This window comes from Vipera ursinii (genome assembly GCF_947247035.1).
Source record: "Vipera ursinii genome assembly, chromosome: 1".
Classification (NCBI taxonomy): Eukaryota; Metazoa; Chordata; class Lepidosauria; order Squamata; family Viperidae; genus Vipera; species Vipera ursinii.
Genome location: NC_139512.1, coordinates 125009105 through 125025987, shown reverse-complemented (window position 1 = coordinate 125025987; position 16883 = coordinate 125009105). Strand labels below are relative to the sequence as shown.

Here is a 16883-nt window from a genome sequence, read left to right as displayed (position 1 = left end):
AGAAGGACAGGATATAAATGGAATTAAAATAAAAAATATATAAATTACTATAGTTCACTGCCAAAATAATAGAGCTTCTATCTCTTTAGGTTACCATAATATTTTGTCTCATTGTGTGAGAGAATATAGAGTGATATCATAAAAAATAGGAAATGTATTGTTGGTATACCTAAAGATACAATTTGAAGATAAGCAATGCATTCCTTATGATACAGAGTCCCAAAAGGCATTTAGTCACCATTTTTTCATACTCTTGAGAATATTCAACAGGTGTTTATTGCAATTGCCAAAATTCGTCATGTCTACAGAATATTTAAGATAAAATTGAAATGCAAGTCTTTGTGAGATGATTTTCACTCTCTTATGTTTTAAGAATAAAAATCATATACTCTCAGAGTTATTTCTCATTTCTTCTTTGGTTTTGTTTTGAGCTCCAACTATTGCAACATATGGTTTCAATTTTCTACCCCCAATATTCTAGAAGTATTTTAATTTTCTAGTTGCAAAATTATCAAATGAAGATGAAGCCAACAGAAATGATAGAACTGGAGACAACTGATGGTAACCTATGATTTACAAATATGTAAGTCTAAGTACCAATCTCCAAAGCCCATGCCTATATTATATTTTACTATGTTTATTTTAATTGTTTCCTCCACTTATACTATCATTGCATATTAGACTCTCTCTAGATCGCAGAAAGGACATCCTGTGTGATGAAGTCACGACTGCATGTTCAATTCACAATATTGGAGGTGGCTGAGGGAATAGCAAACACCCACCTCCTTCCTTTGTGCACTTTGTGCCTTTCCTCTCAATCCTGCTCAGTTTTATTTTAATTGAATTTTTAAATATAAGATCTTTGTTTATTGTTTTAATTGTTTTATTTGGCGTTTTATTCAATGTCTGTAAACCAGCTGGAGTTGCCTTTGTGAGATGATGGCATATAAGTTTGAGAAATAAGTAAATAAATATCCCCTCATAGATTAATATGGAATCAATGGGAAATATATGTTTACAATATTGTACAATAAAACCTTAATAAGGATTTAATTTGTTAAAGGACCAGTTGTTAAAAATATGAACTCTACCTTACTTATACCTGAAACAGGGGCATCTGCATCCAAACAGAAAGGTTTTCTGGGATGTATTCGCTCTCTTCATCTAAATGGACAGAAACTTGACCTTGAAGAGCGAGCCAAAGTGACTCCTGGTGTCAAACCAGGATGCTCAGGTCATTGCAGCAGTTATGGTAACCTTTGCCAGAATGGAGGGAAATGTGTGGAAAAACCCAGTGGCTATTTGTGTGACTGCACCAATTCACCGTATGAAGGACCATTCTGCAGAGAAGGTAGGATGGCCGAATGGATTCTTACATTTTTTTGGCTCATCCAGCACACCTTGACCAACCTGTGTTATACAAAATGCAAAATATCACTTTCTAATTTACATTATCTAGATCAATGGTTCTCAACCTGTGGTTTGTGGACCCCTGGCAGGCCAAGATGTCATCACAGGGGTCCACAAATGCTTGAAGAAAGGTTATTATTTGAATCTTGAATTAATACTTGGGGGTCCATGGCCATGGTCCGTGGTCACAAAAGTTATGATGAAGAGAAAGTTGAAAACCACTGATCTAAATTCTCGGCAAATCTTGCATAATTTAATAAAACATTGGGTGAGGAAGAGTGCCAGCTTTTTTCTCTATTTCCCCACTTTCATTAGAAATTTGGGAATTCTATTTTATTTTTCCTCTGGCAGATTGGCAGATTGGCTGGCTGGCTGGGTTGTTGATGTATTCAAAAGTGTAGCTCTGTGCCAGAAGACATTGAGATTGCAACCATCCATCTTTTCAGTTGAAGCAATTGTAAGGACACCAGATCAACAATTTTCTTCCCTTTGCCAATTGGGTGCCTGACTGGTCTTATACTGCTTTTCATGTACAGAGGAAACTTTTTCAGTATCAATGATGCAAAGGTTCAATTTGGTGTCAGATCGAAGGCTTCTTTAACTAATGTATCATTGGTGCACTCTCTCACTGTCTTTGTTCAAAAACCCACTAGATTCTACCCAGAGGTCCCATAATAACAATGTATCTGATTTCAGAGATGCACATGTGGAGATTAGTAATCTAGATATACAGGAATAATTTGAAACCTGGAATGAAGTAATGTCTTCCAGAATATGAAGCTATCTTAATTGTCAAGACTTTTCTCATTTGAAAAACTCAAAGAACAAACAAGAAAAAAAAGTAGTGGAAGTATCCCTTGATGATTTATATTTTTACATGTCCTGTGGAGCTGACTTCTCATGGCTTGGGAATTAATTATTTTTGGAGTACTTACTGTTGTAATTATATGTTCATGCACTAAGATTATCATCTGTGGGGAAAAATGGAACACGGTTTTCATAAAATGAAGACAATGTGTGTTTGTCAGAACTTTATAGAAATTACTTTCTTATAGAGTACGAGAAAAGAACTTGGGCTTTAGATGGCATTTTAGGTGGGAGGGAAAAGCTTAATGATCCTCCATAAATGATCCTCTCTTTTTTAAAAAGATTATAGCCAAGATCTATTTGAGCATTTCAGTTCTAATTGTTACTGCCTGTTGCAAACTGGCAATGCCCCATTAACAACAAGTGACCCTTGGCTACTTAAAATGGTTGGAAGAGCATCATATAGAGTGCACAAGTCTTGTTTGAGAAATGGACTGGGTAAATAATACAGTGCCCTCCATTCAAATAAATGGGCTTAACTGGGCTTAACTCAAAAATAAGGAATGATTTTTCTACTTTACACTGACAGCTTAGTCCAAATTAAAACATTACATTATGTTTAGTGACAAACTAAACATTACAGCAAGAAATGGAGTTTGATTTGAAAGGACTTTTCTCTGACCAGATAGACTTCAATTATTGTTCCTTGCTTTCCTTTTGGGGAGAATGAATTACCTTACTAGGTGAAGAGATCTGAAGATTTCAAGAGCTAGCACATTTTTGTGACCTTCTAAAGTCAATTTTTGTGGGTGTATTTTTCTTTTCTTTTTTCCCTAACCAACATGTCTTATTTCCTTTTTTTTTCTTTCCTAAAATAAGTCACACTGACAAATATTTTGACTTTTCATAGTGATTGTCACTGAGAAACCAAGAAAGCATGAATTAGGATTGGATCTTCTGAAAAGCAAACAGCATGCCAAGACCCATGCTATTATTTCTTGACTGTTGCCAATGATTATTTTATACAACTTTTAAATATTTGAAAATGTTGCTGCTACTTCTCAGTATTCCAAACAATGAACCCCCTCCCCCCCCAGGCAAGGTATTCATAAGCCTTCACTGAAAACCTGCTGGGAGTTTGTCCTCATCTATGGACTCACCTCTCACCTTTGTACTGATTCACTTCTTTCAGCGAATCCAGAATCCATCCTCCTCCACATGTTTCAGCCCCCTGCCTTTCTGTACAGCCAATTGGACAGCATCAGAGAAATATCACTATTATACTGCATGTTCAGTATAATGCTTCAGGCTGGCAAAAGATTATCTGGTTCGATATCATACTTCCTCTGAGAAAGAATATACAGGCAGTCCTCAACTTACAACTGTTAATTCAGTGACCGTTCAAAGTGACAATGGCACTGAAAAAAGTGACTTACGAGCATTTTTCATACTTATGACTGTTGCAGCATTCCCCATGGTCATGTGATCAAAATCCAGACACTTGGCAATTGACTCATATTTACGACGGTTGCAGTGTCTCAGGTTCATGTGGTCATCTTTTACAACCTTCTGACAAGCGAAGTCAGTGGGGGAGCCACATTCACGTAATGACTGTGTTACTAATTTAACAACTGCAGTGATTCACTTAGCCACTGTGGCAAGAAAGGTCGTAAAATGGGGCAAAACTCACTTAACAAACGGCTCACTTAGCAACAGAAAAGTTGGGCTCAATTGTGGTTGTAAGTCAAGGACTGCCTGTATTTAGATCAGACGTGTCAAACTCGCGACGTCACATGACGTCACACAACGTATCGGAGCTTTTTCTCCGTTGCTGGCAATGGGGTGGGTGCGGTTTTGGGATGACGCGTCCGGCCCACGGGCCAGCAGTTTGACACCCCTGATTTAGCTTGTCGGATTTTGCATCTAGACTACAAATAAGGGGAATAAAGACTCATCTATGGGAAGATTTGGACGTTCTTGGTTTGATACGAAATTTATACTTTCCAACTGTAGACTGTAAAACAGTAAAACACAATGCACACACAAATGCATCTGTTTTGTCGATTCTAAAAATGCAATTTCTACAGCTCCAATAGTTTTCAATCTACTGTACTGAATCTGATTTGTGTATTTTCTTTGTATTTTTAGAAGTCTCTGCAGTGTTTGAAGCAGACACTTCTATTACCTACACATTTCAGGAACCTTATCCTGTAACTAAAAATGCAAGTTCTACATCTTCGGCCATTTATTCGGGTACATCCATACCCAAGGAAAACATCGCTTTTACTTTCCTGACAGCAAATGCTCCAAGCCTTCTGTTTTACCTCAATGCTTCTTCTCATGAGTATCTGGCTGTTATTTTGTCCAAGAATGGTAAGTGTGAGTGCAAAGCTTAACAATTCCCTGACACTATTACTTCACAGGACCTACTATGAAAACAAAATTGAAGGGAAGCTTTGGAACCTGGTTGCATAAATACCATCATATTATGAATTTTAATTACCTGACTAATCAAATTTTCTACTCTCTAACTTCCATTCAGAACCATAAAAATATGTCCTTTCCTAAAGAGCCATATTGCTGAAGGTGAACAGTGCTGTGATTCACAGTTGCTGACAATGCATAATATTATTTGCATTTGGCAGAAATCCATTTGTTTCACATAATTTTTATGAGAATGAAAAATCCTCATCTGGTGAAATTATATATCCAGGTAAGTATACCTAAGTGTGTTTCATGGAAACACTGACCCACTGATTCTTCGACACATTATATTTTTCTATGTTTTACTTCTCAAATTTATCTGGTATTAATTTTGTCTTAGTTACTTCATTCTTCATCTCTTTCATTTTGTTTACTTCCTGTTCTGTTTTATCTTGCTTAGTGATGGTTTGAACTTGTTCTTTTATTTCTGTAATGATAAAACCCCCTGCTCTGAAGAAAGTTTACACCAGACATGTCAAACACAAGGCCCGGGGGCCAGATCCGGCCCGCGAAGTGGTTTCATGCGGCCCGCGAAGCCATCCTGGAAACAGTGAGGGAACGGCCCCCGATGCCTTGGCCCTGGCTCAGAGACCCTCCTCCTGCCAGAGACCCTCAGATCTGTCCCACTCCTGCCCAGGCCCCCATAGGCCCCCTTGAGGCGAACGATGTAGAGCTGGCCACGCCCACCCAGTAGGCCATACGCACTCTAGCCATGCCCACCCAGTAGGCCATGCCCACACAGGCCACACCCACCCGGCCCCCTGAAGGCAATCGCAATGCTGATGCGGCCCTCAATGAAATTGAGTTTGACACCCCTGGTCTACACGATCATGTTATTATCCCTAAACTGGAAGGTTACAGTGAGTTCGTGATGTTTTACATGAGAGACAGAGAGCACATGTTTGAATTTTGAGAAATTTTTCAATACCATGCTACCTTTCTATAAGTAAAGATACAAAACAATTCAATCTCAGTTTATTATTGCAACCCCCAACATTTTAATGTAGTTTTCTGTTGTTCCTTCCCATGTAATATATGTACACATTTTTGAAAACTTCTTGTATATGAACCTATATAAAAATCCTAATCTCTTCCCTCATGAAAATATTTTATTCCCCATTTTTGCAGATAACTAGTTATCCAACTATAGTTATCCAACTATTAATCTTAAATTTTCAGTATTGGTTGCATCTCAGTGCAAAGAACAGTGGGAAACTAATATGCTTTCTTTCTAACCTTTATAATGAGTTTGGAGAAATCCCATTCATTGCGCTGCCTTGCTTCAGAGATGGTGGCGGACAGATTCATGACAGCTAATTGCAGTGTTAAACACAAATAATATGTATATTATCTAGTCTATTATGTCTGTAAAACCTGAAGCAAAAGAAGCCCCTGCAGCGCAAAAGAAGATTCAAAATCCTAGTAAATTTCACCACTGCAGAGAAGGTTGTTCCATTTCATTACTTTCTTTGCAGTTCTTCAATATCTCAGAAGACTCAAATATTTTTCTCTAACAAAACCTGAATCAGATTTTTGAATAGGCCCAGAATAATTTTCCTCAGTGGTGGAACTACAATATATAAATTGGACACTGACTCTTTAATTCAAGGTGTGCCTAGTGGAATTAACCCCCCCCTTGCATTTATTAAGTATTAATTCTGGTAAGTGCCTAGATAAGTCTGGTCCTAGAAATTTACAGCGACATCACTAATTATAACTTATTTTGTTCACTTACATTCCCTGATTGTTCCTGGATGTTCAAATTAATTCATTCATTTATGTGGCCAGTGCTTAGTTTTATCATCAGTGACCTTCATTTATTTCCTGAAATACACTTTCCAATAATTCTTAGATCAGAAAAAAATGGTATTTCAAATGAGTGATGTGGGAGTACTGAATGAAAGGTTTAGCTATCTGTCCCTCGATTTAACATGACAGACTTTGACTTGAAGATCATAGCATTTCAGCTGCTATTGTTATTAAGCTGCTCATCAGATTCCTTCTAAATTGTTCTGGACCACCTCTTTTTATATTCCCTGAAATGATATGAAATGAAATGTATTAAGGTTATAGATTATATAGGACATCTAAACCTCAGTGACATTTTGAACTCAAAATGTGACTTAAATCATATCAAAATAATTTTTCTATATGCAATAAAGCTAATAATATCGATTCTGACTAAATCACTGTATAAGACCATTATATCAATCAAAAGTCCTATGTTATCTAAATCTTGATGCCCTTTATGAAACCAGCTTGTGCAGGATGAATGATTGCAGGTAATATTTCCTTGCCAGTTCTGTAATCTTCTTGCCAAAGTAGCTGTTACAATTTTCACTTCAAAATTTATTAGAGATATTAGGCAATAATTTGTTCACTGGATAGGATTCTTACCAGCTTTCAAAATTACACTGAAATAAGTTACGCATTAAAAAGCTGAAAGAGTTTTCTTTTCATTTCTGTAATAACTCCAGAAGCCACTTTCTCCTTCAATTCTTTACCAGTATATGGCTATTCTCTAGTCTGGAAGCCTTTATTTTATTATATCAATACTATAGATTTTGTGTAATATTCTGGGTGCAGCCAACATACCTGGCAGTACATCCAAAATTTCTGGAAGATTTATTATGCTTAAAAACATTTATCTGAGTATTAACTATATCTACATAGGAATATAGAATTTTTAAAAAAATCATTACAATTGAGATAATTTATACACCTAGCTCCAAACTGTTATTAAATGTTCTACTCTTTTACAATCCAATAATTTCCTACATTTTTCTTCCTATTCATAACAAATTTGTTTGACTTGATCTTAAAAATATGTTGTCTTTATATATTTAATTTTAAATATAATTATAAAGCATACAATTAGTCCAATTTCAATTTAATATATCTCAAAGCATGATATGCTTCCTGAGCGTGTTATGGTATGTCCATTCAATATTTAATTAATTTCTAATTCATGTTTCCTACATTGTGATTCATTTATTTTCTTCCATATTACATAGGATAAAATGCTTTAAATATATCCCAAATACTCCACAAATTAGTTAAATCTCTATTTATCATGTTTGAGATCTATTAAATCTTTGTATTGTTACTCCATACATTTTTGCCCATTGCCTTTTGGTTGTACACTAATAGAATTAAAGCATATAAAAATCGCATGTGTCATGGGAAATTATAGACTGGGAAAATAGGTAAAAGAAGTCAGTTTTAACTTGATGGAATCAGTTTTTTTAAGTAATACACAGATATTATTACAAATGAGAATTATGTTGTAGTGCAACAACGGGTTCAGTGAATTTATATACAGGCAGTTCTTGACTTACAATCATAATGGAGCCATCCCATCATAGTCATAAGTTGTGACAGTCATAAAATTCTATGACTCTTTAATGGCCAATAATTTGCTATAGGCAAAACTGTTATAAAATGAGGTCATGTGATGGTCGGATAGTATAAATAGCTGTAAATCTGGCCCGGCTGCCTAAAAGATATTTCAGCAAGGAAATAGTAAGAAACTACTAACTAGAATATTTTAATCTAAAGTGAATGGCATTAACATGGGTGTATGATCAGAAATTAAAATCTAACCAGTATTACACATATCTGACCTTCCAACACTAGGCATCCAGACCACATTTGCAATTATTTACAATCTCCCACCATCACATGGCCACATTTTATGACAATTTTGCCCATAGTAAACTATTGGTCATAAAAAGGTCACAAACCTTTATGGCTTGTGACAACTTATGACCATGATGGAAAGGCTCCATTATGGTTCTAAGTTGAGAACTTTGTTGTTGTTAGTTGCGAAGTCGTGTCCGACCCATCGCGACCCTATGGACAATGTTCCTCCAGGCCTTCTTGTCCTCTACCATCTTCTGGAGTCCATCTAAGCTCACGCCTACTGCTTCAATGACTCCATCCAGCCACCTCATTCTCTGTCGTCCCCTTCTTCTCTTGCCCTCAATCTTTCCCAGCATTAGGCTCTTCTCCAGTGAGTCCTTCCTTCTCATTAGGTGGCCAAAGTATTTGAGTTTTAGCTTCAGGATCTGGCCTTCTAAAGAGCAGTCAGGGTTGATCTCCTCTAGGACTGACCGGTTTGATCGCCTTGCAGTCCAAGGGACTCGCAGGAGTCTTCTCCAGCACCATAGTACAAAGGCTTCAATTCTTTGGCGCTCAGCCTTTCTTATGGTCCAGCTTTCACTGCCATACATTGCAACTGGGAAGACCATAGCCTTGACTATACGCACTTTTGTTGACAGGGTGATGTCTCTGCTTTTTAGTGTGCTGTCTAGATTTGCCATAGCTTTCCTCCTCTTGGCTACAGTCCCCATCTGCGGTGATCTTGGAGCCCAGGAAAATAAAATATATCACTACCTCCATTTCTTCCCCATCTATTTGCCAGGAATTGAGAGGGCCGGATGCCATGATCTTGGTTTTCTTAATGTTAAGTTTCAACCCAACTTTTGCACTCTCCTTCTTCACTCTCAACAACAGGTTCTTTAGTTCTTCTTCACTTTCTGCCATTAGAGTGGTATCATCTGCGTATCTTAGGTTGTTGATATTTCTTCCGGCAATCTTAATTCCAACTTTGGATTCATCTAGCCCTGCCTTTCTCATGATGTGCTCTGCATATAAGTTAAATAGGCAGGGTGACAGTATACAGCCTTGCCGGACTCCTTTCCCAATTTTGAACCAATCAGTGGTTCCGTGTCCAGTTCTCACTGTTGCTTCTTGGCCCACATATAGGTTTCTCAAGATACAAATAAGATGGTCTGGTACGCCCATCTCTTTAAGAACTTGCCACAGTTTGTTATGATCCACACAATCAAAGGCTTTAGCATAGTCAATGAAGCAGAGTAGATGCTTTTCTGGAACTCCCTAGCTTTCTCCATGATCCAGCGTATGTTGGCAATTTGATCTCTAGTTCCTCTGCCTCTTCGAAATCCTACCTGTACTTCTGGTAGTTCTTGATCCACATACTGCTAGAGTCTACCTTGTAGGATTTTAAGCATAACTTTACTAGCATGTGAAATGAGTGCAATGGTGCGATAGTTTGAACATTCTTTAGCACTGCCTTTCTTTGGAATTAGAATGTAAACTGATGTTTTCCAATCCTGTGGCCACTGCTGAGTTTTCCAAATTTGCTGGCAAATTGAGTGTAGCACTTTTACTGCATCGTCTTTTAAGATTTTGAATAGCTCAGCTGGAATACTGTCACCTCCACTAGCTTTGTTGTTGCTCAGCTTTTCTAAGGAACACTTCACTTCACATTCTAGGATGTCTGGCTCAAGGTCAATGACCACCTCATCGTGGTTATCAGGGACATTAAGCTCATTCTTGTATAGTTCTTCTGTGTAATTTTTCCACTTATTCTTAATCTCTTCTGCCTCTGTTAGGTCCCTGCCATTTTGGTCCTTTATCATGCCCATTTTTGCACAAAACGTTCCCTTCATCTCTCCAATATTCTTGAAGAGATCTCTGGTCCTCCCTATTCTATTGTTTTCTTCTATTTCTTTGCACTGTTCATTTAGGAAGGCATTCTTATCTCTTCTAGCTATTCTCTGGAATTCTGCATTCAATTGGGTGTATCTTTCTTTTTCTCCCTTGCCTTTTGCTTCCCTCCTTTCCTCAGCTATTTGCAAAGCTTCCTCAGACAGCCATTTTGCTTTCTTGCATTTCTTTTTCTTTGGGATGGTTTTAGTTGCTACCTCTTGTACAATGTTGCGAACCTCTGTCCATAGTTCTTCAGGCACTGCGTCTATCAGATCTAATTCCTTAAATCTATTTGTCACCTTTACAGTGATATGATTTAATTCATACCTGAGTGGCCTAGCGCTTTTCCCTACTTTCTTCAGTTTAAGCCTAAACTTTGCAAGGAGAAGCTCATGGTCTGAGCCACAGTCAGCTCCTGGTCTTGTTTTTACTGACTGTATAGAGCTTCTCCATCTTTGGCTGCAGAGCACATAGTCAATCTGATTTCTGTCTTGACCGTCTGGTGATGTCCATGTGTAGAGCCGTCTCTTGGGTTGTTGGAAAAGAGTGTTTGCTATGACCATCGTATTCTCTTGATAAAATTCTGTCAGCCTTTGCCCTGCTTCATTTTGTACTCCAAGGCCAAACTTGCCTGTTATTCCGGTTATCTTTTGGCTTCCTACTTTAGCATTCCAATCCCCCATGATGATAAGGACATCATTTTTTGGTGTTAGTTCTATAAGGTGCTGTAGGGCTTCATAGCACTGGTCAATTTCATCCTCTTCAGCACTGGTGGTTGGGGCATAGACTTGGACTACTGTGATATTGAATGGTTTGCCTTGGATTCAAACTGAGATCATTCTGTCATTTTGGGGATTGTATCCCAGTATTGCTTTTCCTACTCTTTTATTGACTATGAAGGCTACTCCATTTCTTCTGAGGGATTCTTGCCCGTAGTAGTATACCTGATGGTCATCTGAATTAAATTCATCCATTCCTGTCCATTTTAGTTTGCTGATTCCTAAGTATGTCAATGTTCAGTCTTGTCATCTCTTGTTTGACCACGTCCAGCTTTCCTTGATTCATGGATCTTACATTTGAGGTTCCTATGAAGAAAAAATCTTTACAGCATCGGACTTTCCTTTCACCACCAGATACATCCACAGCTGAGCGAGCGTCCTTTCAGCTTTGGCCCAGTCACTTCATTCTTTCTGGCTCTACTAATACTAGCCCTCTGCTCTTCCCCAGTAGCATATTGGACACTTTCCAACCTGAGGGGCTCATCTTCCAGTGTCATATCGTTTTGCCTTTGGTACTGTCCATAGGGTTTTCATGGCAAAGATACTGAGGTGGGTTGCCATTTTCTTCTCGAGTGGATCATGTTTTGTCAGAACTCTCTGCTATGACCTGTCCGTCTTGGGTGGCCCTGCATGGCATAGCTCATAGCTTCATTGAATTACACAAGCCTCTTCGCCACGACAAGGCTCTAATCCATGAAGGGGAAGTTGAGAACTATTTGCATATAAATTCACTGAGCCCGTTTTTGCACTAGAACATATTTCTCATTTGTACTAAAATATGTTGCTTAAAAAAAACCCTGACTCCTTAGTTATTTTCCCAACCTGTAATGCCCTATGACACCCGTGTGATTTTCATGTGCTTTAAATCTATTAGTGTAGCAACCAAACTGAATTACAAATACCCGTAAGTCTAATGTAGAAATACCAAAACATCAAAGCATCATGAAATAGTATTCATTTATTATTGCTGCAATAACCAAAACCCACTCATCTTATCATTGTGTAACTTAGAAAAATATGTAATAAAAAGCAGTAATTAAAAATGGAAAGGAATCAGAACAATACATACAAACCTCATAATAAAATGTTTTACACAACACTCCAAATGTATAACAATTAATTAAAAAGTGAAAATATTTGAAAAAAACCCCCACTCCTCTCTCTCTCCCACTGAATTTCCACTAGATAAGAAAAATTAAACAACCAAATGAAGACAAAAACACAATTCTGTATTACCAAAAGACACACTGAGCCTCCAAATGAATAATTTCTGAGCAGACTTGGAATTTCTGCATCTACTTGTATAGCCTTCTGTGGTTTGAAATAATTAACAGATTTTTTTCAGGCTAATAAAATTTCTTCATATCAATTTCCAACAATAAATCATTTTTTTCAGGATTCTGTTTGGCCATAAGATGAGTTTTGCAGAAATCTCTCCACTTTTGTATCACTCTGAAAGGTAGATCAAACAATGACATAAGCTTCTTTCCCTCTTGTTCCAAATTTGTTACTATTCCAGTAGTTTGTCATATTTTGTCCTGATCAGACTCCCAAAAACCTCAATGAGAAAATGATCCGTAGATTGTGAAAACTTGCTTCAAGGTGGCACTCAATAAATCTCTGAAGTTGCAGCACAAATAATCCTAGAAATATTTCAGTAGCTTCTGTTAAACTCTCTTTAGTGTGAAAAATTAAAGAATGGATGTAAACAGCTTTTTGTTCTGCTCTTTTGGCCTTGGATAAAATCTCAGTCTTCTTGCCTAGAGACTAGCTCTTTAATTATTGTTATGTCTCAAGCAGTTAAAGCTGCAATTAATTTCTCATTTGCTTCCAATTTAACTTCTTGGTCTTTTGAGTGCTTCTTGAACTTGCTAATCTCTACTCAGGCTTCTCAGCGAATTCTGCAAATTGCCAATATAGTGAATTCTTAACATATAATCGGTACAAAAGTGTTTATTTTGTGAACATCAGTTACAATTTTTGACGTAAACATGGCTGTCTGTGTATTTCATGCCAAAGATGAGGAACCCACTAGAGTTCCCATCTGGTGAGGTGGATTTTTTTTATTTTAATTTAATTTAATGTTTTGTTTGAAGCTTTGCATCCTAACTCTGCAACAACCTGTCCAGAAGCTGAGACTGGGGATGGGGAGTTTTTGCAAGTTTATGTTGTAAGAAGAGAAAAGGCTGCTTCCTAATTTTACATGTCATTATAGGTAGTCCTCACTTACCAACTGCTTATTCAGTAATGGCTTAAAATGAAAACAATGCTGAATAAGGAAACTTGCGACAGATTGTTGAAGTTGCAGTCATTGTAGCCATTCAATTTTGTAAGCTGCTCAAAGTCTTCCATGAATGAGTTGGGCACCTATATACTATATATTTGTTAGATGAATAAATAAATCCCCTCAGTCACATTATCACAATTCAGGCAGCTGGTGCACATTTACAATAGCAGCAGTATCCTGAAGTCATTTATGACCTTCACAGCTGGCTTTCAACAAGCAAAATTAGCGGGGAAGCTGGCAGGAAGTCTCAAGTCATGCTCATATGATGATGCACTTAATGACTGTAGGTGATTCACTTAAGGACCACCCCCAGAACTAACAAACTGAAATTGTAACTCAGGTTCAGTCATGTGATGTTTCACTTTATGATCTCGTAGCTTAGTGATGGAGTGAATGATTCCAATGTGGTTGGTAAATGGAGACTACATGTATTGTCATCCCAAAATAATAAGAAGCACCCTTTCATAAATTTGTACCACCTATCCTTCTTTGCTGTCAGTTTGTTCATATAGCACACAATCTTCAGTAAAAATAATAACAAAAGTTATCACCTACATGTTCATGTGATTTCCCAAAAATTGCCTTGTGGAGCTAAAACACAGTACCGTCAAATAGCTGTATATTGTTGTGTGCATTTTTCCTTAATATAGCAATCTTTTAAAGTGTTATCTATTTTTTTTAATGGAGACTTATCTCTAAAATGAACATATACAATTTTGAGCTGCCAACTGCCTGGCAGGTTCCAAAAATTCAGAACCGTGTAGATTTTGTCATAAAGCTGCATTCTACATCATTGATCCGGAAGTCTTAATAGAGTAAGTTTGATTGAAAATGAAAACAGAAGAAATTCCACCCACTCCCAATAAACACTCCTCATTTGTTTGACAATCCTTTCGCATGAAAGTAATACTGTTTTCTGTTCCAATAATGCAGTTGTAGTGTATGCAGTATAGAGGGATTGAAAGGGTAGGGAATAAGAACAATACGGTGCAGATACGATAGCCATCTATTTTGCTCTCTGATGGAATACTAGATAAGTACATATTGAAGAATTTGAGTCAGGTGAGTTGCTTAGCCTCTAGAATTATAAGCAGAAATCTGAAATTTATTTGGACAATGACCAGCAACATAAGATAATAAAAAGACAGGTAAGAGACAGCAATTACAATCAGAATCAACCAGGAGAAGGAGGTGCAATTATATACTGACAACTATAAAATAAATCAAATATTGTATATTCTGAACACCCGTATTACAATAATACCATGTTTATCTAACAATAATAAAACCAATATAATAAAACCATATATTAAAATATATATCCTTTAAACATTGTTAGAACATAACTAAGCAAAATATTGATAACAAATAAGGACCTTTAGTTCTGTAACCAGTTTTTGCTACTGCACAAAGTGATGGCTAGATTCGAATCCTGAAGAAGATGGGTCACATAGAAATTATCTGATCTCACTAGAAATCACTCTAATAGAGGGGAAATGTACGTTAATAGGATATTCCTGTAGAACTTGCAGCACAATAAGACATGTGAGATGACTTCAACTTCCTCATTGCCATATGTACACATTTGTGATAAATTGGGATGGGAATATATTAGTGTAGAAGGGAAGTGATGAGAAAGGAAACTCATGGTTAAGCACAGTTAGGTCTTACGTTCACATTGGCTCTTAGTGCTAAGGACTGAAAAATCATTATGGATGAACTGTATTTATTATCAACAGCATGGACAAGTTGCTTAGGATATTTAGGTGGTGCTTCTAATGCTGACAACGGTGAAAGATTAAGTGTGAAGCTGTGAAAAATGGGCAAATTGAGAGCTCCCAAAATGCGCACCATACATTTTGAGCTTTTTAAAATCTTAATAGTTAGCATTTTGAATCCCTGAGTATGCAAGATGAATGTCAAGAGGCCACCTCTTAGCAAAAACCTCTGCGTAGTAGACATTTTAGAAGTTATGGAGTATCAAGCTGAATTGATAGAAACTTTTTTTTCCTACTTATGGCACTGCAGGTTAGTGTGAAGGACCAGGAGATGTACAGAAGATTCAAACTCAGCAGCCAAGAGACAGTAATTGGATTAGAGGAAGAGAGGGGGGGGAAGCAATTCAAGCAGTTTGCAGGTAATCTGTACACTGCATTCTGGTAGCCCCATATGTCCACGTAGGCTGTTTGGGATAAAACCCATTTGACAGCTATAGGCAGCAGAGGACAGTGGGAAAATGTTTCCCATTTTATTAACAATAGATAGCAGAGGGCAATTGGAATAAGTCTCCCTCCCACTTTTTATATATGCATCCCAAGCAATATATTGGATATGACAGGCCATTTGTCTTCATGATACTATCGTTTCTCAAGAGGCCTGGTTTGGCCTGTTGTCTGCGCACCTTGTTGAAAGCTGTATAAAGAACACATCTCTAGGGTGATTTGCTTTGTGAAACTCTCAATGTGTTACTTTAAAGGAATGCTGAAAGGGGAGGAAAGCATGCAGGTTTTTAGTCATCCTGATCATAGTCTTAACATAAATAATTGAAGCAAGCAATCTTAGTTATGCATCTGAATCCCCCCACCCTGTAAACATTTGGCAAAATAATTTGGGTAGCATATACATTTAATAATTTATTATTCTTCCTCAGATTTAAAACATTAAATGCAACCTTCCCTTAAATAATAGTTGCTGTTCTGTGATTGTACAGATTACTATGAACAAAATGGGTGGAGTATAATCCAGCATAAACCAGTTTGGTGTAGTTGTTAAATCATCGGGCTGGAAACTGGAAGACTGTGAGTTCTAGTTCTGTTTCAGGCACACAACCACCAGGGTGAAATGGAGCCAGTTATTCTATCTCAGCACTTGAAAGCAGGCAATGGTAAACCTTTTGAAATATGTTGCCAAGAAAACTGCAGGGGCTATTCCAGGCAATCTCCAAGAACTGGACACAATTGAACAGAAAAAGAAGAAAAAAAACTTTATAATGAGAAACACTTTTGTACAAAAAAGATCAAGGGGTAAAAAAAAAGGGGAGGTGAAGAGTAGTTTGTAAATAAACAGTATAAATTATATAGGATTTGGTTAAAGACCTTTCCAGGTCCACATTTACTTTCTAAACCAGGGGGGTCAAATTGCCGGCCTGTGGGCTGGTTGCATCATGCAGAGGCTGCACCCACCCCAGCTCCGGAAATGCGAAAAAAGTTGTGATACGTCATGACATGTCATATGACATGGTGAGTTTGACACCTGTGTTCTAAACCCATCCGCATTTATAGTTTGCTTTAAGTCAACAGCCCCCCAACCTTTTGGGGACCAGTTCCATGGTGGGCAACGTTTCCATGGACCATAGGCAGTGTGATTTTGCGCATTGCCTGGATCCTGCATGTGCAAAGATGGGGCTTCGCTACCACCTCCACTAGAGAAAGCACTGACAAACTTTCTTGTAGCATTTCTCCTGATCCAACAATTAGTTGACTCAGCTTCCAAAGGTTCAGTACATTTGAGACAATTTCCATTCTTCCCCATTCCTGTGTTCCTAAGTTTGCTTAGGAGGTTTTCATTCAGAGGAGTTGTTTACCACAATTGGTGGTGGGAGA

The 16883-nt window shown here is 37.5% G+C and overlaps 1 protein-coding gene across 1 annotated transcript in view; it reads left to right on the top strand.

Annotated features, from left to right (window-relative positions):
- The window catches only part of CNTNAP5 (contactin associated protein family member 5), a gene marked incomplete at both ends in the record, with an annotated part of 417604 nt that overhangs the window by 361963 nt on the left and 38758 nt on the right, over nt 1-16883 (top strand). Inside the window, 2 exons of the mRNA XM_083349845.1 lie at nt 1112-1351; nt 4366-4594. Coding sequence (XP_083205971.1) covers nt 1112-1351; nt 4366-4594 — 469 coding nt within the window. The remainder of the gene's footprint in view (nt 1-1111; nt 1352-4365; nt 4595-16883) is intronic.